This window comes from Leptodactylus fuscus, chromosome 10, assembly GCF_031893055.1.
Source record: "Leptodactylus fuscus isolate aLepFus1 chromosome 10, aLepFus1.hap2, whole genome shotgun sequence".
Taxonomy (NCBI): Eukaryota; Metazoa; Chordata; class Amphibia; order Anura; family Leptodactylidae; genus Leptodactylus; species Leptodactylus fuscus.
In genome coordinates, this window is record NC_134274.1 from 87,630,735 (window position 1) to 87,654,656 (window position 23,922).

The following is a 23,922-nucleotide window of genomic DNA, read 5'->3' on the forward strand; positions in this document are numbered from 1 at the left end:
TTTTTTTAAGGGGTCAAAATGTAAATAAAACCATATAAATTTGGTATCCCCGGAACCGTACCGAAACACAGAATACAGGGGACAGGTCATTTTGGCTGCGCAGTGAACGCCGTAATACTGAAGCCCGTAAGAAAGTCGCAGAAATGCATTTTTTCTTCAAATCCACCCCATTCTGAATTTTTTCCCTGCTTCCCAGTACATTATACAGAATAATTAATGGCGGCATCATGAAGAAAAATTTGTCCCGCAAAGATTAAGACCTCATATGGCTCTGGGAGCGGAGAAATAAAAAAGTTATGGGGTTTAGAAGGAGGGGAGTCAAAAACGAAAATCAAAAAATGCCATCGGCGGGAAAGGGTTAATGGTGCTATATAAATAAACAATAATAATAATAATAATAATGAGAGGACTACAGGTCCCAGCATGTCCTGGCCGTTATTACGGGATATGAGAGGACTACAGGTCCCAGCAGCACACTGTGACTCTCTGTACACGGCAACGCTGAGCTCCGCCCTATCATGTGACTCGTACTGATGACGACATCACAGGTCCTGCAGCCACTTCTGGGTCTCTCCAGCTGTGCCCCGCCCCCTTGTGTGTCACATGATGATGACATCACGGCAGGTCCTGCAGTGACCAGGATTGATCAGCTGCCTGTCAGCTCCTGCTCGGTATGTATCTGCTCTCATTGTACAGCTGAGGGGGCCACCAAGAGGTTCTGCAGCAGCTGTAATACAGGACAGCCTAGTGCACGCTGATGCAGAACTTCTTTATCTAAGAATTAGCCTTCTATGCCAAGCAGCCACAGGAGGGGAGACTTCTTACCTTACAGTCACCTATATAATATAGGGTAAGATGAGCGGCGGCCGCGGTGCTGCTTATCTCCATACATAGAAAGATCTGCAGCATCTCCTGTGATCACCAGAGACTGCGGGGTTAATACAGGCATCGAAGCCGTTAGGCCGTGTTCACACTGAGGAATCAGGAGGGGATTTCTTCTGCCTCGGATTGCTCTACATATTCTGCCCCTACAGGGGGCGCCGAGCAGTCCTCAGTGTCCTCCAGGGAGTCTGCGCTCACTTACCTGCTCCGGGGAGTGCGATACAGATTTGCAGAATAGAGATGAGCGAACGCCGTTCCATCGAGTAGATATTCGATCGAATATCAGGCCTTGAAGGTATTCGATTGGAATCGAACACCACGAGGCAAACGTGGTAAAAATTTGTGTCCCCTCCCACCTTCCCTGGCGCGTTTTTTGCACCAATAACTGTGCAGGGGAGGTGGGACAGGAACTACGACAACAGAGGCATCGAAAAAAATTGAAAAAACCCATTGGCTGCTGAAAACATGTGACCTCCCATTCATAAGAACGGCCGCCGCCATATTCGCCATTTTTGCACAAGGATACAGAGCAATTAGGTCCGGCTATGTACGCTCAATCCAGATATCCAGGGAGTGTAACCCTAAAACCTAAGGTGGGAGACACAGCAATTCAGTCAGGCTATATCAACTCAATCCAATTTTTTTGTTCAATCCAGTATTGTTTGCTCTCCATGATGTGAAATATGCGTCAGACTCTTGAAAAGCAACCCAACATGAAGTCAGCCATGTGTGCCAGTGTGTTACTTGGCATGCCTTTGCTGGCCCCAGCTGTAAGGGTCACTCTCCATTTCCTCCATTTTCCACTCCCCTTCACACCATCACACTGAAGTGCACCCTCTAGCCTCGTGTGGGACAGGGATATCAGATGCCACTCCATCCCCCTCGTCTTCCTCTGCCAGCCAACGGTGCGAAGATGAGAGGAGTGTGCTCTGAATGTTTTCTGCCTAGCAGAGGCTAGTTCTCACTTACGAAAATGGCCCCACTTTGACCTGTATATCAGGCACAATGGTGTAGGTTTCAAAGAAACATGGCACCAACAAGTTGAAAACGTGGGTCATGTGTGGACCGTGTTTGAGTCTGGCAAGCTCCAGATCTGCTACCAGGTTCCAGCCATTATCACAGGCGCAAAAATGCCAGGCCCCAGGTGTAGCAGGGAAAAAAACATTGCCATCTCAGCCAGGATGGCATCCCTGACCTCGGAGGCACTGTGCTGTCTGTCCCCCAAGCTGATGAGCTTCAGCACGTCCTGCTGACGTCTCCCCATGCCAGTGTTAAAGCATTTGCTGCTAGCAGCTGGGGTGGAGGTTGCAGCGTAGTAGGGTTTCAGTCTACTCCTGCCATGAATTTTGGCCTGGGAGAGGAGATAGGCCACCCCAGTTTGCACCCGGGGACCAGACACCACCACATTCACCCTGCCTGTCATTAAAGATAAGCAGCATCCCTGACCACAGGCGCTTGTCCATGTGTCGGTGGTCAAGTGGACCTTGCAGCAAAGCGCAGAGCTCTGGGCCTGACTGATGTTATGGGACACATGCAGGCGCAAGGCAGGGACAGAACACCAAGAGAAGTAGTAACGGCTAGGCCCAGCATAGGGAGGTGCCCCAGCTGCCATCTGCTGACGGAAGGCCTGGGTATCCAGAAGCATAAACAAGCACCAACATCTCCAGGGCCAGCAGATTTTAGATGAGGCCGTTGAAGGCTTGTGCATGTGGGGGGGGGGGGGGTTGCTCTGTACTTCTGCCTGCAATGAAACCCCTGGGGAGTGGCTCGGAAGAGGCGCATGATGGTGCAGGCCAAAAGGGCGAATGAGGGTGAACTCCCCAAAGTGTCAGAGACAGATGTGTAGGTGTCCAGGCTGGTGTAAACAGCGGAAGAGTCAGTGTCGGCACTGAGCCCAGTGCTTGCCTTACAAATGACGGCGCATGGCTGAGGTGGTCAGGTTGCTTTTCTCAGAGCCCCTATTCAGTTTTGAGTTGCACAGTGTGCAAATTGCGCTCAGTTTGTCCTCCGCTCATACGACACCAGGCGGAGAGGCTGAAACCGCGCACGGGCGGTCACCTTTCAAATGAATGGGTTTTAAAGCCGACTGTTCGTAAGCCGTCTGCTGTCTGGTTTCCCGGGGCAATGTGAACAAAGCCTTATAAGACATTTATGTGCATTAACCTATTTAGGCAAAGTAAATGTGACATATCTTCTGTCCTTCTATGTGGAATGTATTTCTTTATCCATGTTCCTCCTTACTAGGTATCTGCCATATGGCCAGTGTCCCCTCCCCAACTGATCTGCTGAGGATGGACAAGGACAAAAAGGAGAAGACCAAGAGGATATTGAGCCTGACCCTGGAGATCATCTGCCTGCTGACCGGAGAGGTGAGGGATTGTGGGACGAGAGGTTGTGGGATGTCACAGATGGATATATGTAGTGACTGCCGACCCCTCTCCATACACAGGATTACACAATAGTGAAGAAGACCTCTGGTGAGTGCACCACGCCCGACATTGAGCCTCTTCCAAACCTTTCACATGGGAGGACGAACGAGAAGAAGATCCTTGAACTGACCAACAAGATCCTTGACTTACTGACAGAGGAGGTGAGCGCTGCCGGGACTGGGTGAGTGTGTCAGCTTACCACAGAGTCCCTATATGGGGTTAAATTGCCGCTAACCTTGTATACAGGGAGAAGACTATCTAAGAATACACAAGGATATAGACGAGGATGTCACAACGAAGTCTTGTCAAACCCTCACATCTCAGGGTAAGAGGCTTTTTATTCGTTCTGATTTCGGGCGTCTCCCGACCCGTCAGCCTTGGCCCTCATGATCCCTGGTCCTTGCAGATAAGTCCTTTAGAAGATCCCAATCCGAGATCTGTCCCAGTCCCGGTCACATCGAAGAGTGTGAAAAACAGAAAGCCAGCGGCCGACACATCGATGACGTTCAAGTTTCTTCCACTGTCAAGGTAGATCCCGGCCTTCTGAGGGGTGCGCGGCTCATCTTATGTTCCTTCTCCGACATGATTTAGCGATATTTATTGTTTTCGGTTTCTCGTAGGAAAACGGTCTCTTCGTTATTAAGGTTGAGGCTACAGAGGAAGACGAGATGTACCTGAATGGAGGGCAAAAGTGCAAGGAGGAGAGCGCTAATACGGATGTCAGCATGGGTAAGTGGAGTCTGTCTGTCCGGCTAGGTGGCGCGGAGGATGTTCCTCATCTAATCCCCCCTCTGCCCCAGTCGAATTATTAGCAGAGTCCTGATGAAAGTCAGACCTGGTAGGAATCCTGCACAAGATCTACAAATCTGTATAAGCAGAAAATACTGAAATCCCTTTTATTTTCAGAAGAAGGATGTAGCGAGAGCTCGAGCGGACATCCTGTAACTGCAGATTCAGAGAGCGAAGATGAGAACATGACGCAGGACTCTACGGATATAAATCTCGCCAAGACGCCCCCAGAACTTTCCATTCTGCCCTCCGATCCCTCTAATGTGGAGGAACCTCCCGATAAACGGGTTAAAAAAAGTAAAAGTCATAAAGGGGTCGAAATCCTTCCGAGCTGCCAGTGCGGGCGATTCTCCTCGTTCTCGTGTTCTAGTTGTGGGACTCAGGGCACGACCATCACCCACGAGGAGATCAAGAAGAAGAAGCGTTCCTTCTCCTGCGGCGAGTGCAGCAAAACGTATACGCATAAATCGCATCTGGTGCAGCACCAGAGAGTTCACACCGGGGAGAAGCCGTATCCCTGCAACGCCTGCGATAAATGCTTCTCAAGGAAGTCGCATCTAGTGGAACATCAGAGGACTCACACCGGGAAGAAGCCCTTCTCCTGCTCCGAATGCGCCAAGTGTTTTAGCAAGAAATCCAATCTGATTCAGCACAAGCGCAGTCACACGGGGGAGAAGCCGTTCTCCTGCTCCGAATGTGGGAGATGCTTCACCGTGAAAGGAAACCTGGAGAGACATCAGAGGACTCACAGGGACGAGAGGTTGTTCTCGTGCTCCGAGTGCGGGAGGTTCTTTTCCCAGAAATCGCATCTTCTTGAGCATCAGAGAATCCACACGGGGGAAAAGGCGTTTCCGTGTCTGGATTGCGGGAAGGGTTTTAACGACAAGTCAGATCTGGTAAAACATCAAACAGTTCACCTGGCGGAGCAGGTTTTCCAGATTCCCTCGGACGGTATCCTCTCCCATCGTTTGCAATGAGTGTAGACTTTTAATATGGAGGTAGGAATGTGCCCCAATGCTTCAAGTGACCCTCCACCCCCTATAATCTACCCATGTGACGTGTACCTACCTGGTGTCCTCCGTATCGCCACCATGTCCCTCTCTCAGAGATCGGCTCCACCAGTCCTCCATTACAAAATGGCCACTGGCATCTTCAGGGAAACGGGGGAGGGGGGAATAGTGTTTAGACCCATTGCTCCAAAATGAGCCACTTTCTCAATTCTCCAATTAGTTCACCTCTTTCTAAGGCGGGTCAGGACGGGGACTTGTCCTAGAAAATATACTGTAACTCAGGCCAGGAGTCTGTTCCTTATTAGGGGCAACTCAGTGGCTCAGTGGTTAGCGCTGGAGTCCTGGGTTCAAATCCCACCAGGAACAACATCTGCAAGGAGTTTGTATGTTCTCCCCGTGTATGCGTGGATTTCCTCCCATTCTACAAAGACATACTGATAGGAAAAAAAATATGTACATTGTGATCCCTATATCATATCCCTATATGGGGCTCACAATCTACATAAAAAGAAGTCTGTTCCTCACTGGCGTAGATATCAGCCCTGGTGCACTGGAGTGCATGTGTGTTATTAGAGGGATTCTACCATTAAACTACCTTTTTTTTCTAATGAACACGTCGGAATAGCCTTAAGAAAGGCTATTCGTCTCCTACCTTTAGACGTGGTCTCCGCCGCGCCGTTCCGTAGAAATACCGGTTTTAACCGGTATGCAAATGAGCTCTCCGCAGCAATGAGGGCGGGCCCCAGCGCTGAAAGGCCGATGAGCGCGTCCCCATTGCTGCCCGAGAGCTCTTTCCTGCACCGCCTCCTTCTTCTGCAGCAACTCCGCCTCTTCTGGCTTCTTTTGCTCTTGTAGTTCGATGCAGGAGCATAGAGAGGCCACCCCAAAATGGCCGCCGGCCAGCTCCTGTATTGAACTGCAAGAGCGGCTACCCCAAAATGGCCGCCGGCCAGCTCCTGTATTGAACTGCAAAAGCGGCTACCCAAAAATGGCTGCCGGGCAGCAGCCATTTTTGGGTAGCCGCTCTTGCAGTTCAATACAGGAGCCAGGCAGCGGCCATTTTTGGGTAGCTGCTCTTGCAGTTCAATACAGGAGCTGGCCGGCAGCCATTTTGGGGTAGCCGCTCTTGCAGTTCAATACAGGAGCTGGCCGGCGGCCATTTTGGGGTAGCCGCTCTTGCAGTTCAATACAGGAGCTGGCCGGCAGCCATTTTGGGGTAGCCGCTCTTGCAGTTCAATACAGGAGCTGGCCGGCGGCCATTTTCGGGTGGCCTCTCTATGCTCCTGTATCGAACTACAAGAGTAAGAGAAGCCAGAAGAGGCGGAGTTGCTGCAGAAGAAGGAGGCGGCGCAGGAAAGAGCTCTCGGGCCTTTCAGTGCTGGGGCCCGCCCTCATTGCTGTGGAGAGCTCATTTGCATACCGGTTAAAACCGGTATTTCTACGGAACGGCGCGGCGGAGACCACGTCTAAAGGTAGGAGACGAATAGCCTTTCTTAAGGCTATTCCGACATGGTAATTAGAAAAAAAAAGGTAGTTTAATGGTAGAATCCCTTTAAGAGGCCGGAACCTCTTTACTAAATCAAATGCATCGCATGCCAGCGAGGGACTTGATCAAGACTGGCATACAGAATGCTAGTCTTAATTTCCCAATTGTGTAAATCACAGACTCGCTCCTGATCTCCAGCTCTGTGTGAACGCTCGCCTACTTTTCCGCTCAGGCATTACTAGGAGATCGTGGCCTGTGCCGAGGTGAGCATTCCCCTGTACACAGCCTGTGCCAGGGCGGATCATGTGCAGAACGATCTTCTAGTAACAGGGAAAAGAAGCCCTGAATACAAACACCCCGTGTCCCTGACGATACTAGTGGCAGGGGACCAGCGGAAGCCATCGCTGAAATGGGGGGCACCAGATAAGTATACTTTTTTTTTATCAAATCACATATTTTTATTGGAAAATTTTTGTTAGGTTTTTGCAAAACAACTGCCCGACCAAGGTAAATACGGCTAAAGTTGACTCCACCGGTCCATAAGTTAGCATGTAGGTAATGGCCGGGATTGTGCGGGCGATATACGATGACATCATTAGGTAGGTAATAGATGGATGGGTTACAGGGGGGGAGGGGGTCACCTGCATCTTATTACACAGTAAGTATTCTTGTATCCGTTACCTGATATATGCAATTATGGCCGTCACCCCAGGGCCCCTATATAAGCGTGTTGTGTGTTCCCCTCCCATACAGTATGGTTAGCTTAGGAGATCGCAGATGATTGGTCAATGTTGTTTTTGATACTCCGTCTAGCTCATGTATTTTTATATATATAATATATATTTATCTTGTATTTCGAGGTTATGTTTTCTGATAATTAAAGGGGTTTTCCAGGATTTGGAGCGGCCGGGTTGGGCCTACTCAGCGCCGTACCTCCCATGAGGCGACCTGAAGCGACCGTTTCAGGCGGCGCTATGCCAGGGCCCCGGGGAAGGCGGCATTGTTGCTGACCTAAGCCAGTCCAGGACAAGCTGTCCTGGTCTGGCTTAGGGTCACCGTCACTGAGCGGTGGATTGGGGAGGCCGCTGGAGCAGCGCTGCTCCAGCGGCTGCCCCTCACACTCAGGCAGAGAGCAGGTTCTCTCCCTGCCTGCTCTCTGCCTGCTAAAGACGCTCGCTCCGCCCCCTTCCGCTCGGCCCCGCACCCTCCTGGGGGGGGGGCGGGGGGCTTTCTGACATCCACCTCAGGCGGCAGAAACCCATGGTTCACCCCTGGGCCTACTCACCTGTCCCCAGTACTCGGTTTTCCACTCCCTGTGCCCAGAGGTTGCGAGGTCACATGACTAGCAGCTTTTGGGCTCTTTGGTCGCTGTAAACGGACCGGTTACATCACTCACATGTGTCACCAGTTTTTTACCATCAACCATTGGTCTCAATAGTTATGTGAGTCTCGCGGCTTCTGGGCAAGGAGAAGAGAGGGGACAAGCACAGGCACCCACCCTGATCACCCGATGGTTGCGCCAAATCCTGGACAACCCCTGTAAAGGAGAAATACCAAAAGACATCATTTATAGTTCATTGGTAGATTTGGAAATCTTGAAATATGGCCCTTCACTTCCCGCCATCAGTAGGGTTCCTGTAATACACGGGTGTAAGTCGTCCTCCAGAGTCCAGTGTCCTCCAGACATTATCCTCAGCCCCATAGTAGCACAGACCTAGAGTATAGATGTGCTATAAGGTGCTATAATATGTACCAGGCAGCCAATCACAGAGGAGGATAACGGTAACCAATGTAAAAAAGGAGGGAGCAAGTTAAAAAGAAAAAATTTTCTCCATCTTTTGGTAACTCTCCTTTTACACTAGCGCTCCGATGATAAGCTGTAGTGGTCACACAGATGCTATGCAGGTCACGGCTCTTCACGGGGCCAAGTTCAGATCGGAAAATTCAGTTCATCCATGTGAAAGCGGCCGTCTTCAGATCTGATCCCTATGACTTCAGTAAGCCCATTAGTGGACTCCAGCTGGCCACTAGGATGTTGTACTCGTAGGTGAACTCTGACCCCTAGACACATCGGCCCTTTAATACTCTTTATTAGATGTTTTAGACCGGGAGGGGGTCTTATAAGAACACTGAATGTATATACTGGTAGTATATTAGGACAGGGCTGGACAAGTCCCAGGATCCCCCCGAAGCCGTCTGCTGCGGCCGCCTGACTTTTTGGATTATTTTCTACTGTCTGTGAAGTTATTTGGGCTGAGCAGAGAAGTGACTTGGCTTCTGGACTGTTGTAAGACTGGCGACGTCTCCGGGAATCTGTCTATCCTACATTAGGGTATTAAAGAGCAACCACTAGACTTGTGAGCAATGACTGTTATAATGCCATGTGTGAACCGGCCTTAAAAGAAATGCATGGCGGCGTTTTATAAAATGGTTTACAGTGAAATCTATTTTTGTAATAAATGTTCGGCTTTTTGTATTGTAGAATTATTTCACATCGTGTTTGTTAGTAAGAAACATTTTTTTGTCGTTGACGCGTAGGAATAGCCTTAAGAAAGTCTATTCTTCTCCCAACTTTAGATGTTGTTGGGGGCACAAGACCCCTGAGTTATGTTGTCGTAGTTCTGATTGATCAGGAAGAAGTTGACGAGCTTGGGAGACATACAAACTGACACCAGGGTATCATTCAGTATGTTTCCCGAGCTCGTCAACTTCTTCCTGATCAATCAGAACTACGACAACATAACTCAGGGGTCTTGTGCCCCTAACAACATCTAGACCCCTGAGTTATGTTGTTGTAGTTCTGATTGATCAGGAAGAAGTTGACGAGCTCGGGAAACATACTGAATGATACCCTGGAGTCAGTTTGTATGTCTCCCGAGCTTGTCAACTTCCTGATCAATTAGAACTACGACAACATAACTCAGGGATCTTGTGCCCCTAACAATGTCTTCACCGTGCTGCCGTTCGGTTACAATTCCGTTTTCCATCGGTATGCAAATGAGTTCTTGCAGAGCACTGGGGGCGGGCCCCAGCGCTCAAACAGCACTGGGGGCGTTCCCAATGCTACAAGAGAACTCTCCAGCTTCTTCTGGGACGCCCTCTTCTTCCAGCGCAGGCTTCAGACTTCTAGGCCTCGGGCATGCCCACAAGAAAATGTCCACTTTCTTACTGTGTAAGCGACCATTTTTCTTGTGGCTGGAGGCATGTGCAGTTGGCTCTGGCCGAAGCCTACAAGTTTCACCGCCTGCGCCGGAAGAAGATGCACGACTAGGACATTCCAGAAGAAGATGGGGGCGTCGCTGGAGAGTTCTCTCGCAGCATTGGGGACGCCCCCGGTGCTGTTTGAGCGCTGAGGCCCGCCCCCAGTGCTGTGAGAGAACTCATTTGCATTTGAAAACGGAATATCTACCAAATGGCGCAGAGAAGACATCCAGAGGTAGGAGAAGAATAACCTTTCATAAGGCTATTCCTACGTGTTAGTGAGAATAAAAGGGATTCTAATGAAAGGATCCCTTTAATAATGACCCTGTTATTGGGTAATATGGCGGTTATATTGTAAAAAGTAGTTGTTCTAGAAAAATGAGGCCCTTGTGATGTTCACGTTGTCGTCACCTCTCCATTGTTCGGATCTGAGAGCGGCGCAGTCTCTGGCACGTGTGTGGACATAACCCGGAGCCGCACTTGGCAGTGTTGTCGCTGGTTATTTGGGAGTCGCTAGAAAAGTGATGAAGAAGAAAAATAAACCCACCAAAAATGATCCCTTTAAGGGAGCAGATGATCCTTGAAGATGGGCGGCCCTTACTGCAAACCAGTTGTGTGAGCAGAGCCTTCTTTATTACAGTAAGTCCAGTATTAGTCCGGTGCAGGAGCCCTCATAGGTAAGAAACAGCCAGATAAACCCATAACCATACAGCAACCACTGTAATCATCTCAGGCTCTCCTGAGCACAAAAGACTAAGCCAAAATGGCCTCCGCCGACGTGCGCTACAATAACATGGCCGCTGAGTGGATGATCTATCGGGTAGTTACACATTACAAGTTGTACCGTCGCCATATTGGATTCTGGCACTGCCCGCACCCCGCGTACGGAGGAAGCCAATCACATTACGTTTCTAAGTCACGTGCACTGTGCGATGCCGAAGATCCGGACGTAATAGCGGTGGTTGGAAGGATTACTTCCGGGGCGGCATAAGATCGGCTGCTGTGAGGAGAAAGAGGTCTGTTATGTGGCGGGAGTGTCCGGGCAGGTGGTGTGTGGGGGGGTGTATATAATATAGGGGGGCAGGGCTGTGTATGTAATATATATGGGGGGAGGACAGGGCTGAGTGCCATATATATGTATGGGCTATGTCTGAGGGGAAACCGCTGGGCTGTATACATATATATATATATATATATATATATATATATATGGGTGTGAGGGGGGCAAAGGCTGTATACCATATAGATATATGGGGTATGTCTGAGGGGAGAGGGCAGCGCTGTATACCTATATATATATATATATATATATGGGGGTGTGAGGGGGACTAGGGCTGTATACCATATATATATATATATATATATATATATATATATAGTATGTCTGAGGGGAGAGGGCAGAGCTGTATACTATATATATATATATATATATATGGAGTGTGTGAGGGGGAGGACAGTGCTGTATACTATATATATATGGGTGTGTGAAGGGGGCCTAAGGCTGTATACCATATATATATATATATATATATATATATATAGAGAGAGAGAGTATGTCTGAGGAGAGAGGGCAGAGCTGTATACCTATATATATATATATATATATATATGAGGGTGTGAGGGGGACTAGGGCTGTATACCATATATATATATATATATATATATATATATAGTATGTCTGAGGGGAGAGGGCAGAGCTGTATACTATATATATATATATATATATATATATATATATGGAGTGTGTGAGGGGGAGGACAGTGCTGTATACTATATATATATGGGTGTGTGAAGGGGGCCTAAGGCTGTATACCATATATATATATATATATAGAGAGAGAGAGAGTATGTCTGAGGAGAGAGGGCAGAGCTGTATACCTATATATATATATATATGAGGGTGTGAGGGGGACTAGGGCTGTATACCATATATATATATATATATATATATAGTATGTCTGAGGGGAGAGGGCAGAGCTGTATACTATATATATATATATATATATATATATATATGGTGTGTGAGGGGGAGGGCAGTGCTGTATACTATATATATGGGGGTGTGAAGGGGGCCTAAGGCTGTATACTATATATATATATATATATATATATGGAGTATGTCTGAGGAGAGAGGGCAGAGCTGTATACTGTACTATATATATATATGGGGTGTGTGAGGGGGACTAAGGCTGTATAATATATATATATGTATGGAGTATGTCTGAGGGGAGAGGGCAGAGCTGTATACTATATATATATATATAATATGTGAGGGGGAGGGCAGCACTGTATACTATACTATATATGATGGGGGGGACAGCACTGTATACCTTACATATAGGGTGGGGGTCTCCAGGCTCTGTCTCCGGGGGTTTGTGTGATTTGTAAGATTACCTGGAGACCCCTAAGGTTACACACAATGAAGTTAAAGGGGAAGTCCGACCACATCTGCAGCCTCCTATACAGGTGTGTGCCAGGCTATACCCCATCAGCAGGGCCCCCCCTCCCTTGTCACAAGATCCCCCAGGCCTGCTGTACCTCTGGGCACCTCTATGGGGCAGTCACGTAAGCTCGGCGCCATTCAGATGGGGATACAGTCGGCCCCTGTTTTCCTGATCTGTGGGGCCCCTTTGGTCACTCATCCCCTATTCTGTAGATCTTGGCACCGCTCTTTGGGTTTCCAGCCCTTTTAATTGATGGGGTCCGACCCCCTGATCTGTGGGGGTTCCAGGTGACCTGCAATAATCGGATATTGATGACTTCTCTTTAAGGGAACGTGTCAGGTCGGTGTGGGGTTGTGAACCGCTAAGGCTGACTTCCGCTTCAAAATCCTGACCAGAAAAGCGTCTGCCATTGAGATCAGTGTGATCCGCTCATCTCGTTCTCCTGTTCCGGCCTGTTCAGTCTTCAGGAGGACGCCGCAGCCACTTCAGCCTCTGACGTCCACCTGAAGACAATCTCTCCTGACTAGGCCCATTCATTAGGTCCTAATCCAGAGCCGAGTGCCGTGGAATCTGAGGCAGCCATCTTGTCTCCGTCTTGCTCGAGTGACTCCTCTGCTGTGTTAACAGCATTTAGTGATCTGCCTTACAGCACAGTCATGACCATAGACAGGAATAGTCTGGAGCCGACTTGTTATGGTTTATGGGAGAGTTTCTAGACATGCTCTGTACAAGGAGAGGGAGGAGCTAAACTGTGACATCATCTGTTGTCAATAGTGATGTAATGATGGGTCAGTGGTGTTATCTATGAAGGTGTTATCTTCTATTGTAATCTTATCTTTGATGTAAATGAGGTGACTGCTGCAAAGAAAATGTAATAGTGTGGTGGATGTCCAGTCTTTAAATGTGGCGACCACTTAGAAGCAGAGTGGGCACGAAAACCACCGGGTCCCTACTGGTGTACACAGCGCAAACCTGGAAGGCATTAACTCAGTGTCCTCCGCGGCGCCCTCTCCCCTCTGCCATTCCTTAAAGGGATTCAATCACTTTTTTTTTCTAACTAACACTTCGGAATAGCCTTAAGAAAGACTCTTCATCTCCTACCATTCATTGTCTTCTCTGCGCCGCCGTTCGCCTAAAATCCCAGTTTATTCTTGATATGTAAATGAGTTCTTTTGCAGCACTGGGGGCGGGCCCAGCGCTCAAACAGCACTGGGGGCAGCCCCAGTGCTGCCAGAGAGCTCTCCAGCACCGCCTCTTCTTCTTCTGCAGCGAGGTCTTCACCACGTCTTCTTCCGGTGGCGGCTTGTAACTTCTAGGCCTAAGTCAAGCCAACTGCGCATGCTCGCCGGCCACGAGAAAATGTAAGCAGCCATTTTTCTTGTGGCCGCGAGCATGCGCAGTCGGCTTGCCCTAGGCCCAAGGCCTAGACGTTACAAGCCGCCACTGGAAGAATACGCAGTGAAGACCTCGCTGCAGAAGAAGAGGAGGCGGCGCTGGAGAGTTCTCTTGCAGCATTGGGGCTGCCCTCAGTGCTGTTTGAGCGCTGGGCCCGCCCCCAGTGCTGCGAGAGAACTCATTTACATACCAAGAAAAAAAAACGGGATTTTAAGTGGACGACGGCGCGGAGAAGACATCGAAAGGTAGGAGACGAAGAGTCTTTCTTAAGGCTATTCCGACGTGTTAGAAAAAAAAGTGATTGAATGATAGGATCCCTTTAATAGTTATACAGGGATTTTCCCATAGAATGAATACACTCGATCGCAGGTTCAAGTCACCAGAGGGACATAAAAAAAAAAGTTTAAATTTGTAAAAATATTTATAAATAAAAATAAAAAGCAAATCACCTCCTTTTCCCAAAATACTTATAAAAATAAATAGTCATACTGGAGTAGATTTAATAAGACTGGTGTTCCTTATACCAGTCTTTATAAAGGCCCTGACTGGTGAAGGGAACAACTGATTTATGTGGAGGCTCCGGCCTGTGCAACACAATGGAGATCTACACCAGTTACTAACTCATGCCAGAATACTGGAGAGGCCGAGACGTCCCTGCATAATGTGGAGAGCGAGGGACCGGATGGGGTTGTAGAGCACAGAGTAATGTAGGAGGAGGAAGACAGTAATGTAGAAGGAGGAGCATAGGTCTAGGAGGAGGAACACAGAGTAATGTAGGAGGAGGAGAACAGAGTAATGTAGAGGGAGGAGGACAGGTGTAAGAGGAGGAGCACAGAGTAATGTAGGAGGAGGAGGAGGACAGGTGTAGGAGGAGGAGCACAGTAATGTAGAAGGAGGAGGAGGACAGGTGTATGAGGAGGAGCACAGAGTAATGTAGAAGGAGGAGGACAGGTGCAAGAGGAGGAGCACAGAGTAATGAAGAAGGAGGAGGACAGGTGTAAGAGGAGGAGCACAGAGTAATGTAGGAGGAGGAATACAGAGTAATGTAGGAGGAGGAGGACAGGTGTAGGAGGAGGAGCACAGAGTAATAAAGAAGGAGGAGGACAGGTGTAAGAGGAGGAGCACAGAGTAATGTAGAAGGAGGAGAACAGGTGTAGGAGGAGGAGCACAGAGTAATGTAGGAGGAGGAGGACAGGTGTAGGAGGAGGAGCACAGAGTAATGTAGGAGGAGGAGGAGCACAGAGTAATGTAGAAGGAGGAGGACAGGTGTAGGAGGAGGAGCACAGAATAATGTAGGAGGAGGAAGACAGAGTAATGTAGAAGGAGGAGGACAGGTCTAGGAGGAGGAACACAGTAATGTAGGAGGAGGAGGACAGGTGTAGGAGGAGGAGCACAGAGTAATGTAGGAGGAGGAGGACAGGTGTAGGAGGAGGAGCACAGAGTAATGTAGAAGGAGGAGGACAGGTGTAGGAGGAGGAGCACAGAATAATGTAGGAGGAGGAAGACAGAGTAATGTAGAAGGAGGAGGACAGGTCTAGGAGGAGGAACACAGTAATGTAGGAGGAGGAGGACAGGTGTAGGAGGAGGAGCACAGAGTAATGTAGAAGGAGGAGAACAGGTGTAGGAGGAGGAGAACAGAGTAATGTAGAGGGAGGAGGACAGGTGTAAGAGGAGGAGCACAGAGTAATGTAGTAGGAGGAGGACAGGTGTAGGAGGAGGAGCACAGAGTAATGTAGAAGGAGGAGAACAGGTGTAGGAGGAGGAGAACAGAGTAATGTAGAGGGAGGAGGACAGGTGTAAGAGGAGGAGCACAGAGTAATGTAGGAGGAGGAGGAGCACAGAGTAATGTAGGAGGAGGAGGACAGATGTAGGAGGAGCACAGTAATGTAGAAGGAGGAGGAGTACAGGTGTAGGAGGAGGAGCACAGAGTAATGAAGAAAGAGGAGGACAGGTGTAAGAGGAGGAGCACAGAGTAATGTAGAAGGAGGAGAACAGGTGTAGGAGGAGGAGCACAGAGTAATGTAGGAGGAGGAGGACAGGTGTAGGAGGAGGAGGACAGGTGTAGGAGGAGGAGCACAGAGTAATGTAGGAGGAGGAGGAGCACAGAGTAATGTAGAAGGAGGAGGACAGGTGTAGGAGGAGGAGCACAGAATAATGTAGGAGGAGGAGCACAGAGTAATGTAGAAGGAGGAGGACAGGTGTAGGAGGAGGAAGACAGAGTATTGTAGAAGGAGGAGCATAGGTCTAGGAGGAGGAACACAGAGTAATGTAGGAGGAGGAGGACAGGTGTAGGAGGAGGAGCACAGAGTAATGTAGAAGGAGGAGGACAGGTGTAAGAGGAGGAGCACAGAGTAATGTAGAAGGAGGAGAACAGGTGTAGGAGGAGGAGCACAGAGTAATGTAGGAGGAGGAGGACAGGTGTAAGAGGAGGCGCACAGAGTAATGTAGAAGGAGGAGAACAGGTGTAGGAGGAGGAGCACAGAGTAATGTAGAGGGAGGAGGAGCACAGAGTAATGTAGGAGGACAGGTGTAGGAGGAGGAGCACAGAGTAATGTAGAGGGAGGAGGAGCACAGAGTAATGTAGGAGGACAGGTGTAGGAGGAGGAGCACAGAGTAATGTAGGAGGACAGGTGTAGGAGGAGGAGCACAGTAATGGAGGAGGAGGAGGACAGGTGTATGAGGAGGAGCACAGAGTAATGGAGGAGGAGGAGCACAGAGTAATGTAGAAGGAGGAGGACAGGTGTAGAAGGAGGAGGACAGGTGTAGAAGGAGGAGGACAGGTGTAGGAGGAGGAGCACAGAGTAATGTAGGAGGAGGAAGACAGAGTAATGTAGAAGGAGGAGCACAGAGTAATGTAGAAGGAGGAGCACAGAGTAATGTAGAAGGAGGAGCACAGAGTAATGTAGAAGGAGGAGCATAGGTCTAGGAGGAGGAACACAGAGTAATGTAGGAGGAGGAGGACAGATGTAGGAGGAGGAGCACAGTAATGTAGAAGGAGGAGGAGGACAGGTGTATGAGGAGGAGCACAGAGTAATGTAGGAGGAGGAGAACAGGTGTAGGAGGAGGAGCACAGAGTAATGTAGAGGGAGGAGGACAGGTGTAAGAGGAGGAGCACAGAGTAATGTAGAGGGAGGAGGACAGGTGTAAGAGGAGGAGCACAGTAATGTAGGAGGAGGAGCACAGAGTAATGTTGAGGGAGGAGGACAGGTGTAAGAGGAGGAGCACAGAGTAATGTAGGTAGAGGAGGAGCACAGTAATGTAGAAGGAGGAGGACAGGTGTATGAGGAGGAGCACAGAGTAATGGAGGAGGACAGGTGGAGGAGGAGGAGCACAGAGTAATGTAGAAGGAGGAGGACAGGTGTAGGAGGAGGAGGACAAGTCTAGGAGGGGTGAGGCTGTAGTTCGGGCTTTGGCATATCAGTAATGGCTGTGGTAAAGGAGCTTTCCCCAGGGGATCGGTTAAGGAGGTGTAAGTCTTCCATAAATGTTTGGGTTTGTGGGCAGAATATCTGAGCGCTGGGCCATAACTCCTGTGTCTTCCTCCATTCATATTTCTTCACGCAGACTGCTAATCTCCTCCCGGGTGGTATCGCTGTAACTCACCTGAGGGTCTTCTCCCCCTTCCAGGTCGGTCAGTTCTGGCTCCTCCCAGTTAGTCTCCTCATAATCTCCACATGACAATGGTTCTTTCCCCAGCTGACCCTTCAGTGATGGATGAGGACAAAAACAGCAAGATATTGAACCTCACCCTGGAGATTATCTTCGTGCTGACCGGAGAGGTGAGGGATTCTGGGATGTTCACACAACCGATATAACGTCCGTTGCTTACATTCTTCATGGGATGAGCGAAACAGACCCTCCCCGCAATACGGACGGCTGCAGACAGTGCCCCTCCATCTGTGCCCGTTCCCAACATGATGAATGTGATCTTCTGTCATGTATATATAACCTGAGAGTGAATGCAGACGGGACACCCAGTGCATTCTAGGGTTAATGTCCTCTGGTGGATGAGAGCAACAGACATTAAAAAGGGTAGTGTGAACCTACCCCAAGTCACATGACCTGCCTATCAACATAGGGAGAATTGACCAAACTTGACTGTAATGTAACACAACAATGCGGAGAGATGAGGTTTTGAGAATTTATGTGGAATTATCTTTGTCTCTCCCCATATTTAGGATTACACCGTCGTGAAGAAGACATCGGACAAGTCAGAAGGATACGGCAGGATCCAGATCCCCATCAAGGTGCCGCCTTCTGAGACTATATTACAAGATAGAGACAACGAGCAGAAGATTCTAGAACTGACCAACAAGATCATTGAGCTGCTGTCAGGAGAGGTGAGCGCTGCCGGCCATGCTGACTGTCTCCTTGTATCTGCCAGTTTCCTATAGGGCTTCACTATCTAATACTCTCCATCTACCTGCTTTTGCAGAGAGAAGATTATTTTGAAGGACACAAGGACAGGTTTAAAGAAGAAGATGTCGTAATGGACGACCAACAGCCCGTCACGTCACCAGGTACAAGGAGCTTGCCGTATATTCTAGGAGAGGACAGCTTTGTAGCTCAGCTCCATGCCGTCACTGTGTCTGTCTCCTACAGATGAGTCCAGTGACAAAAATACTCCAGAAAGATGTCCCCAGGACTGTCCAGAGGAGAATGGCCCTGAAGAGAATCAGGAAGACGCTGAGGTCCTGCCAGACACCAGAGATCTGCTCTATAGGGTTACATATCTGTATGAAATGACACAAGGCCGTCTTCTTTTCCTTCTAGGCTGGGAACCTTTTTTATATTAGAGTTAAGGACGTGGAGGAGGAAGAGATGTTTGTTGTCAATGATTTTAAGGTGGAGACTGAGGCCAAGGCTGCTATGTCTATCCTAACAGGTAAGATGACACCCGTGACGTTTTTCTGTGTACGGGGATGAATAGGGCCTCCTTTTTTGCAGGGCCAGGTGTACTTTTTGTCTATACCATTTTGAGGTATATCTATTGCTTTGGACATGCCGGTTTTATTGTGTAATTTTTAGAAGGAGTCTTGAACCCCAGGTCAGCTTTGAACAAGGCGCCAGGGCCTTTGTAGCCTCCCTATTTAATTATCCATCATCCGCCGTACTATTATGGCAGATTTCGGGAAGGGGTTAAAGTATATGTAGCGCGAACCTTGGAAGATTCTTGTCATGAGGTTCAGACCAAACTGAACTGAAACTGCGATTATATTCTGGGGTCCCTTCAGAGCCCCAGGGAAGGTGATCAAACATTAAAAAAAAGTGTTACTCGCCTCTCCTAGGCTTTGTCATGACTCCATGTTCTCATCGGGCCTTCTGGCTGATGCACCAGAGCCCAGGAGAGGTGGGCGAGACTGTATCGTGTGTTTGCTCACCTCCTCTGGGCCTCCACTTCTTATACTCTGGGGTCTGAAGAGATCCCACCGTATAACAGCACTTGTGGTTCCAACGTATTTGGTCTGAACGACAGTGCAGATGGAACCTGACGAATATTGCCAGTGGTTATTCCGTTTCACATTCGGTTTTGGTTATTGTTCTATTGATTGTCCAGCCTTCGGTGCTGCAGGATGAGCTGCAAAATGGGGAAAGTTTAAAAAAAAAAAAAAAAATCTAAAAGTCTACTTTTTGTTTTGTTTGTTTTTCCCCAGAACCAGAAAGGAGATATTCCTGTGAGCTTTGCTGCAAGTCTTTTACTCGGAAATCGCACCTTGTTGAACATCAGAAAACTCACACAGGGGAGAAGCCATTTATATGTTCTGAATGTGGGGACTGCTTCACCCTTAAGGGAAACCTCGAGAGACATAAGAGGATTCACCGAGACGATCGGCCCTACCAGTGTCTAGATTGTGGGAAATGCTTCTTTCAGAAATCCGATCTGGTGGAACATCACAGAACTCACACGGGGGAAAAGCCATATGCGTGTATAGAGTGTGGGAAATGTTTTATCAAAAAGTCAGCCCTCGTAAAACACCAGAAGACTCACATAACAGAGAAGCCCTTCTCATGTTTGGAATGTGGGAAACGCTTTAGCCAGAATACAGGCCTCACCGAACATCAAAAAATTCATAGAAATGAGAGACCGTTCACATGCTCGTATTGTGGGAAAAGCTTCACCCAGAAGGGAGGCCTGGCCGAGCATCAGAGAATTCACACAGGGGAGAAGCTTTTCTCCTGCTCGGAGTGCGGGAAATCATTTACTAAGAATTCGGCTCTAATCATTCACCAGAGATTTCACACGGGGGAGAAGCCCTTCATATGTTCAGTATGTGAGAAAGGCTTCACCCAGAAGTCCGACCTTGTCAAACACCTCCGAATCCACTCGGGAGAGAAGCCGTATTCATGTACAGTGTGCGGGAAGAGTTTTACCCAGAAGCCAGATCTTGTAGAGCACATGAGAATCCACACGGGGGAGAAGCCCTATACATGTATGGTTTGTGGCAGAAGTTTTACACACAGATCAAACTTTGTAAAGCATCAGGTTCTTCACTCCACTGTGAAGTCAAAAGTTTCTTTGAACAAATCTATCACGGATGTTACAGAAAATGTGTGGTCGAAATCCGAATCGAATGCGGATTGGTCGGAGAAGCCAAAAGCAGAATAGCCCCGTCATGCGCCATTAAAATCTGCAATGTGTTACTTGTTCTTCAGGATGTAAGAAATCACAGTAACTTCCATTACCACCATAGTGTCAGCAGATTGTCAGGATTAACCCCTGAGGCCCCACGCACAGGCGCAACCTGAACCAGAAAATCTGTTACGTATGTGAGCCAGACGTCCCAGTTAGGACAGGGGTCTACTTGTATCCCATTGATTTACGATGTTTGGTGTCCCTGTGTCCTCGAGGATCCTGCTGTCCTGTACTGGACTATCTGGACAATGTATAGATTTTCCAGTCTGGGTTGCCTCATGGGCCCTAAAAACGCAGCAATTTTTTCTTGTCGTTGTTGTTTAATTTTATTTATTAGGTTATGTCACAGACCAAAAATAATGCAAAGAAATGTAAGTGTCATCATGGCGGACTCATGGAAAACTGCTGCTACGTCCCCCATGACTGCTGACAGTGGAGATGATATTCGGGTGAGACTGCTCCTTTATGGCCAAAGGCTAAGCCATTAGAAGATGCGATATCTAAGTGATCAAGGTGGAAGAGCGAGACCCTGTCAATGCCCCGCAAATTTGTTCCCCCTTTTTCTTCCCAAGTAGAAGAGAGCTGTAGGGGAATGGGCTTTTATATTTTGGGGAACTGGTTGACCCTCAAGACCATAATGTTCACAGTCCCATCTGGTAATGGACGCTGGAGAGGATTTTAGTCCTTTATTTTTCCCCTCAAACTGGAGCAATAAAGTTGAGTCTTTCTTCCAAGTATCTGATGCCGACCCTCCGAACATCCAGAAACTCTGTTTTATTCCCTGGGTTTTGGACTTTTTCAGAAGGAACGGAGTAAGATCCCGTAAAAATTTAACACAACCTTTAGTAAGAAGATAGGATCGAGTTTTAGGATAATTCCATCTTAGATAAGTCTGGAACTTCCCTTAGTCTACATATGTGACGGCCATCTTTAAAGACACGTTTAATGTTAGGGTTCAAAGTGAGGTTGAGAGAGAGCCCTGAGCTGAACGTCCCTGGGTTCTGTTTGCCCCTCTCCTAAATCTAATGACCTGCCTATAGTCTGCAAGCAGGAAGGGAAGAAAATACACCCAGGAAATCTGTACTTTAAGGGAGCAAAACATGACTACAAAAAAATCTGTAGATCTGATGGATATTGGGGTTTCACTGAGCTGGAGAGGAGAAGTAACACGACAATCATGTTCTTACCCATATGTAAATCTAGCTAGACTAGTGGAGATACATCGAGCTGAGAGGTCAAGTAGGGGGGCGGTGACCTGAGAAGGCAGAACTTGACCACGTTTCTATAGGGAATCTCAGAAAGTTCTGGATAACTGATGGATTGGGGTTGTGATAGTCTCATCCTTAACCTCCCGGCCCTTCTGTTGCCTGTATCAGAGATTACAGACTCCATCGTGATCATCCTATAAGATCCCTATGATTAACCTGAAAGTCCCAATTTTTTTGGACTCAGAGGAGGGAGGTGTAGTTGCCCCTTTGTGTTCTGCCGGGGAAAGTTTACGTATTCCCAAAGCCAATGGCGGAGGAAGGCAGGAGATTGGATCACTACGTAGATGTTTTACACGAGCTGGCCTGTCTCAGAATACACTGGATAGTTCTTTGATGGAGGTTTTTTTGGAAGTAGATTTAGGTTTTTGAGCCCCTTCTCTCATTCTAAAACAAGAGAGAAGGAACCGTTACACACCCTGTGATGGCAAACCTTTCTGTGCTGTGAGAGAGTAACAAACTGGATATCGCAGGATTCGGAGAAGGCACCATAGGGGCGGCGTCACCACCAGTGATGGATAGACCAACCTCAGAGCAGTACACGTGGCAAACACTGCTGGTCTGTGCCATGGACAACGTCACCAGGACGTGGTGCCCACCTTCTCCCTAGTCCCTTACAGGCGATGGCTGCCAGTGTGCGGGATGTAGTATACGGCAGGGGTAGCGATGATACAGACAAAGCTCTAGTGAGTCTCCAGACCTGGTCATACAGAATGATAAGGATTGTAGTCAGGAGAAGGGGCCCACAACAGCCCGACCAAGGCCGGCATGGAAAAGAAGATATCACACCAGGTCCTTCCCACTCCAGAAGGGGGAGCGAGAACTGGAGGGGGTGGGGCATTTAATCTCTCTCTGTTTTTGCCCCTACAGAGGTCATGGGTCATCCTCCACTATAGGCCATCATGGGGGACGTAGTAGCAAAAATGTTGTACTGCCCGCCCTACAGAATAAATATGTTCCTCTTAGGCTGCAGTTCAGTCCCATTATAGAAATACAGACAGGTGCGAGCTGTAGGATTTGGTAACTTTCTGGTTTGGGGGGGGGAGTTTGGTGACCAAGAAACTGCAATTCAAGTATTCACCATCGCTCATTCACTGCGGCATCTAAGAGGTCCTGAGCCAGCACAAGCAGAGTCACCTATATATGGCATCATGTGATACAGAACGCCCCCTACAAAGGCAGGAAGGGGTTACGGGATCACATTGGATCATAAGTCCTGACAGAATCCTGAAAGTGTCGACGTGACTGAAATGGTTTATGTTGGGGAAGGGGCAGAAGAGGCCGCAGACCCCAACTCGATTTACCTGTGGAATATAATATGACATGTAGTTGGGGGAGGGGGATATACCATACATATACACCTGTCTGTATTCTCCCCTCCATTCCTTCACGTCGGCCATCAGATCCCTCCTGTATACAGAGCAGCCGCAACATCACCAAACTCCATTCTATCGACCTGATGTCATCGCTGCAACTGATCTACACAAAGTGCAGGAATGGCGCGGTGAATGCGCTAAATGTCAGTATTTCTCGTGTAGCCCTCCAGACTTCGTCATTTTTAATGCTGGGTGACAGTTTTAAGGTTTTTTTCTCCACCATGCTTATCCCCCCCGTCCACAGGATAGAGGACAATGGTCTGATCGTTGGAGATCCCGTAAATCACAGGAATGGGATCCTTTACTCCTCCATTAGAATAGAATGCTACTGAAGATAACGGGGTACATTGTTCGGTTACCCTTGTCACCCCATTGACCTTGATAGAGCCCCCTCGCCCCAGCCATGTGTGTCTGTCCTTTTCACACCGGCAACTCAGGTCGCCCTCCATTCACCTGTAACAAATCATGAAATCTCATTGCAGCTCATTAAATCAATACAGGGGGCGTAAGACGTGAGCTGATGTGTTTTGCCCCCGTTGGGTAACCCTTTGCTCTACCGCCAATGTTTCCACGATATGTCTATGGAATATGTACGTCCGTGTTCTCTATTCCAACCATTCATGAAAGACGAGGACTGTTACTTAGGAATCTACAGAAGTAGCCGAGTAATTGCAAAGACCTCAGGATTTGGAGGTTGTGTCCAGCGGGGCGCACCCATAGGGGAGTCGCTCATATCCTCACCCTGGCAACTTAACTGGGAGACTCCCCTCTGTCCTAGTGAAAATCTTCCTTTTGTGGACTTCCGTACAATAAAGTAGTATGAAGACGAGGAGATCGTGTGTATCAGATTGTGATCGGCGCGGTGACGAGGCTCCGTCATACATTGAATAAAAAAATCTTAAAAACAAAATCATCCACAATGTTGTCTCATACTTTAAATAAAGTAGAAAAATCTATGAAGAAATGGGTATCAGCCTGCTCTTCCTCAGTGTCCTATCTCTGGCTGCAGCA

At 48.3% G+C, this 23,922-nt stretch overlaps 2 protein-coding genes across 2 annotated transcripts in view; both read left to right on the plus strand.

Moving 5' to 3' along the window:
* The window catches only part of LOC142219351 (uncharacterized), a 53,998-nt gene that overhangs the window by 15,723 nt on the left and 14,353 nt on the right, over positions 1–23,922 (plus strand). The window lies entirely within an intron of this gene.
* LOC142183181 (uncharacterized) lies at positions 601–23,776 on the plus strand. The gene is made up of 13 exons (XM_075258121.1): positions 601–671; positions 3,127–3,251; positions 3,332–3,472; positions 3,558–3,636; positions 3,718–3,839; positions 3,932–4,040; positions 4,218–5,071; positions 17,293–17,415; positions 17,815–17,976; positions 18,072–18,156; positions 18,239–18,327; positions 18,410–18,521; positions 19,291–23,776. The coding sequence occupies exons 2-13, from the start codon at positions 3,138–3,140 to the stop codon at positions 20,241–20,243; spliced, it is 2,943 nt and encodes a 980-aa protein (XP_075114222.1). The 5' UTR covers positions 601–671; positions 3,127–3,137; the 3' UTR covers positions 20,244–23,776.

Coding starts and splice junctions, on each gene's coding strand:
- LOC142183181 (XM_075258121.1), top strand. CDS start 3,138: ATGGCCAGTGTCCCCTCCCCAACTGATCTGCTGAGGATGGACAAGGAC. Junction 5,072..17,292: donor GTATCCTCTCCCATCGTTTG/CAATGAGTGTAG, acceptor CCTCCCAGTTAG/TCTCCTCATAATCTCCACAT. Junction 18,157..18,238: donor ACAGCCCGTCACGTCACCAG/GTACAAGGAGCT, acceptor TGTCTCCTACAG/ATGAGTCCAGTGACAAAAAT.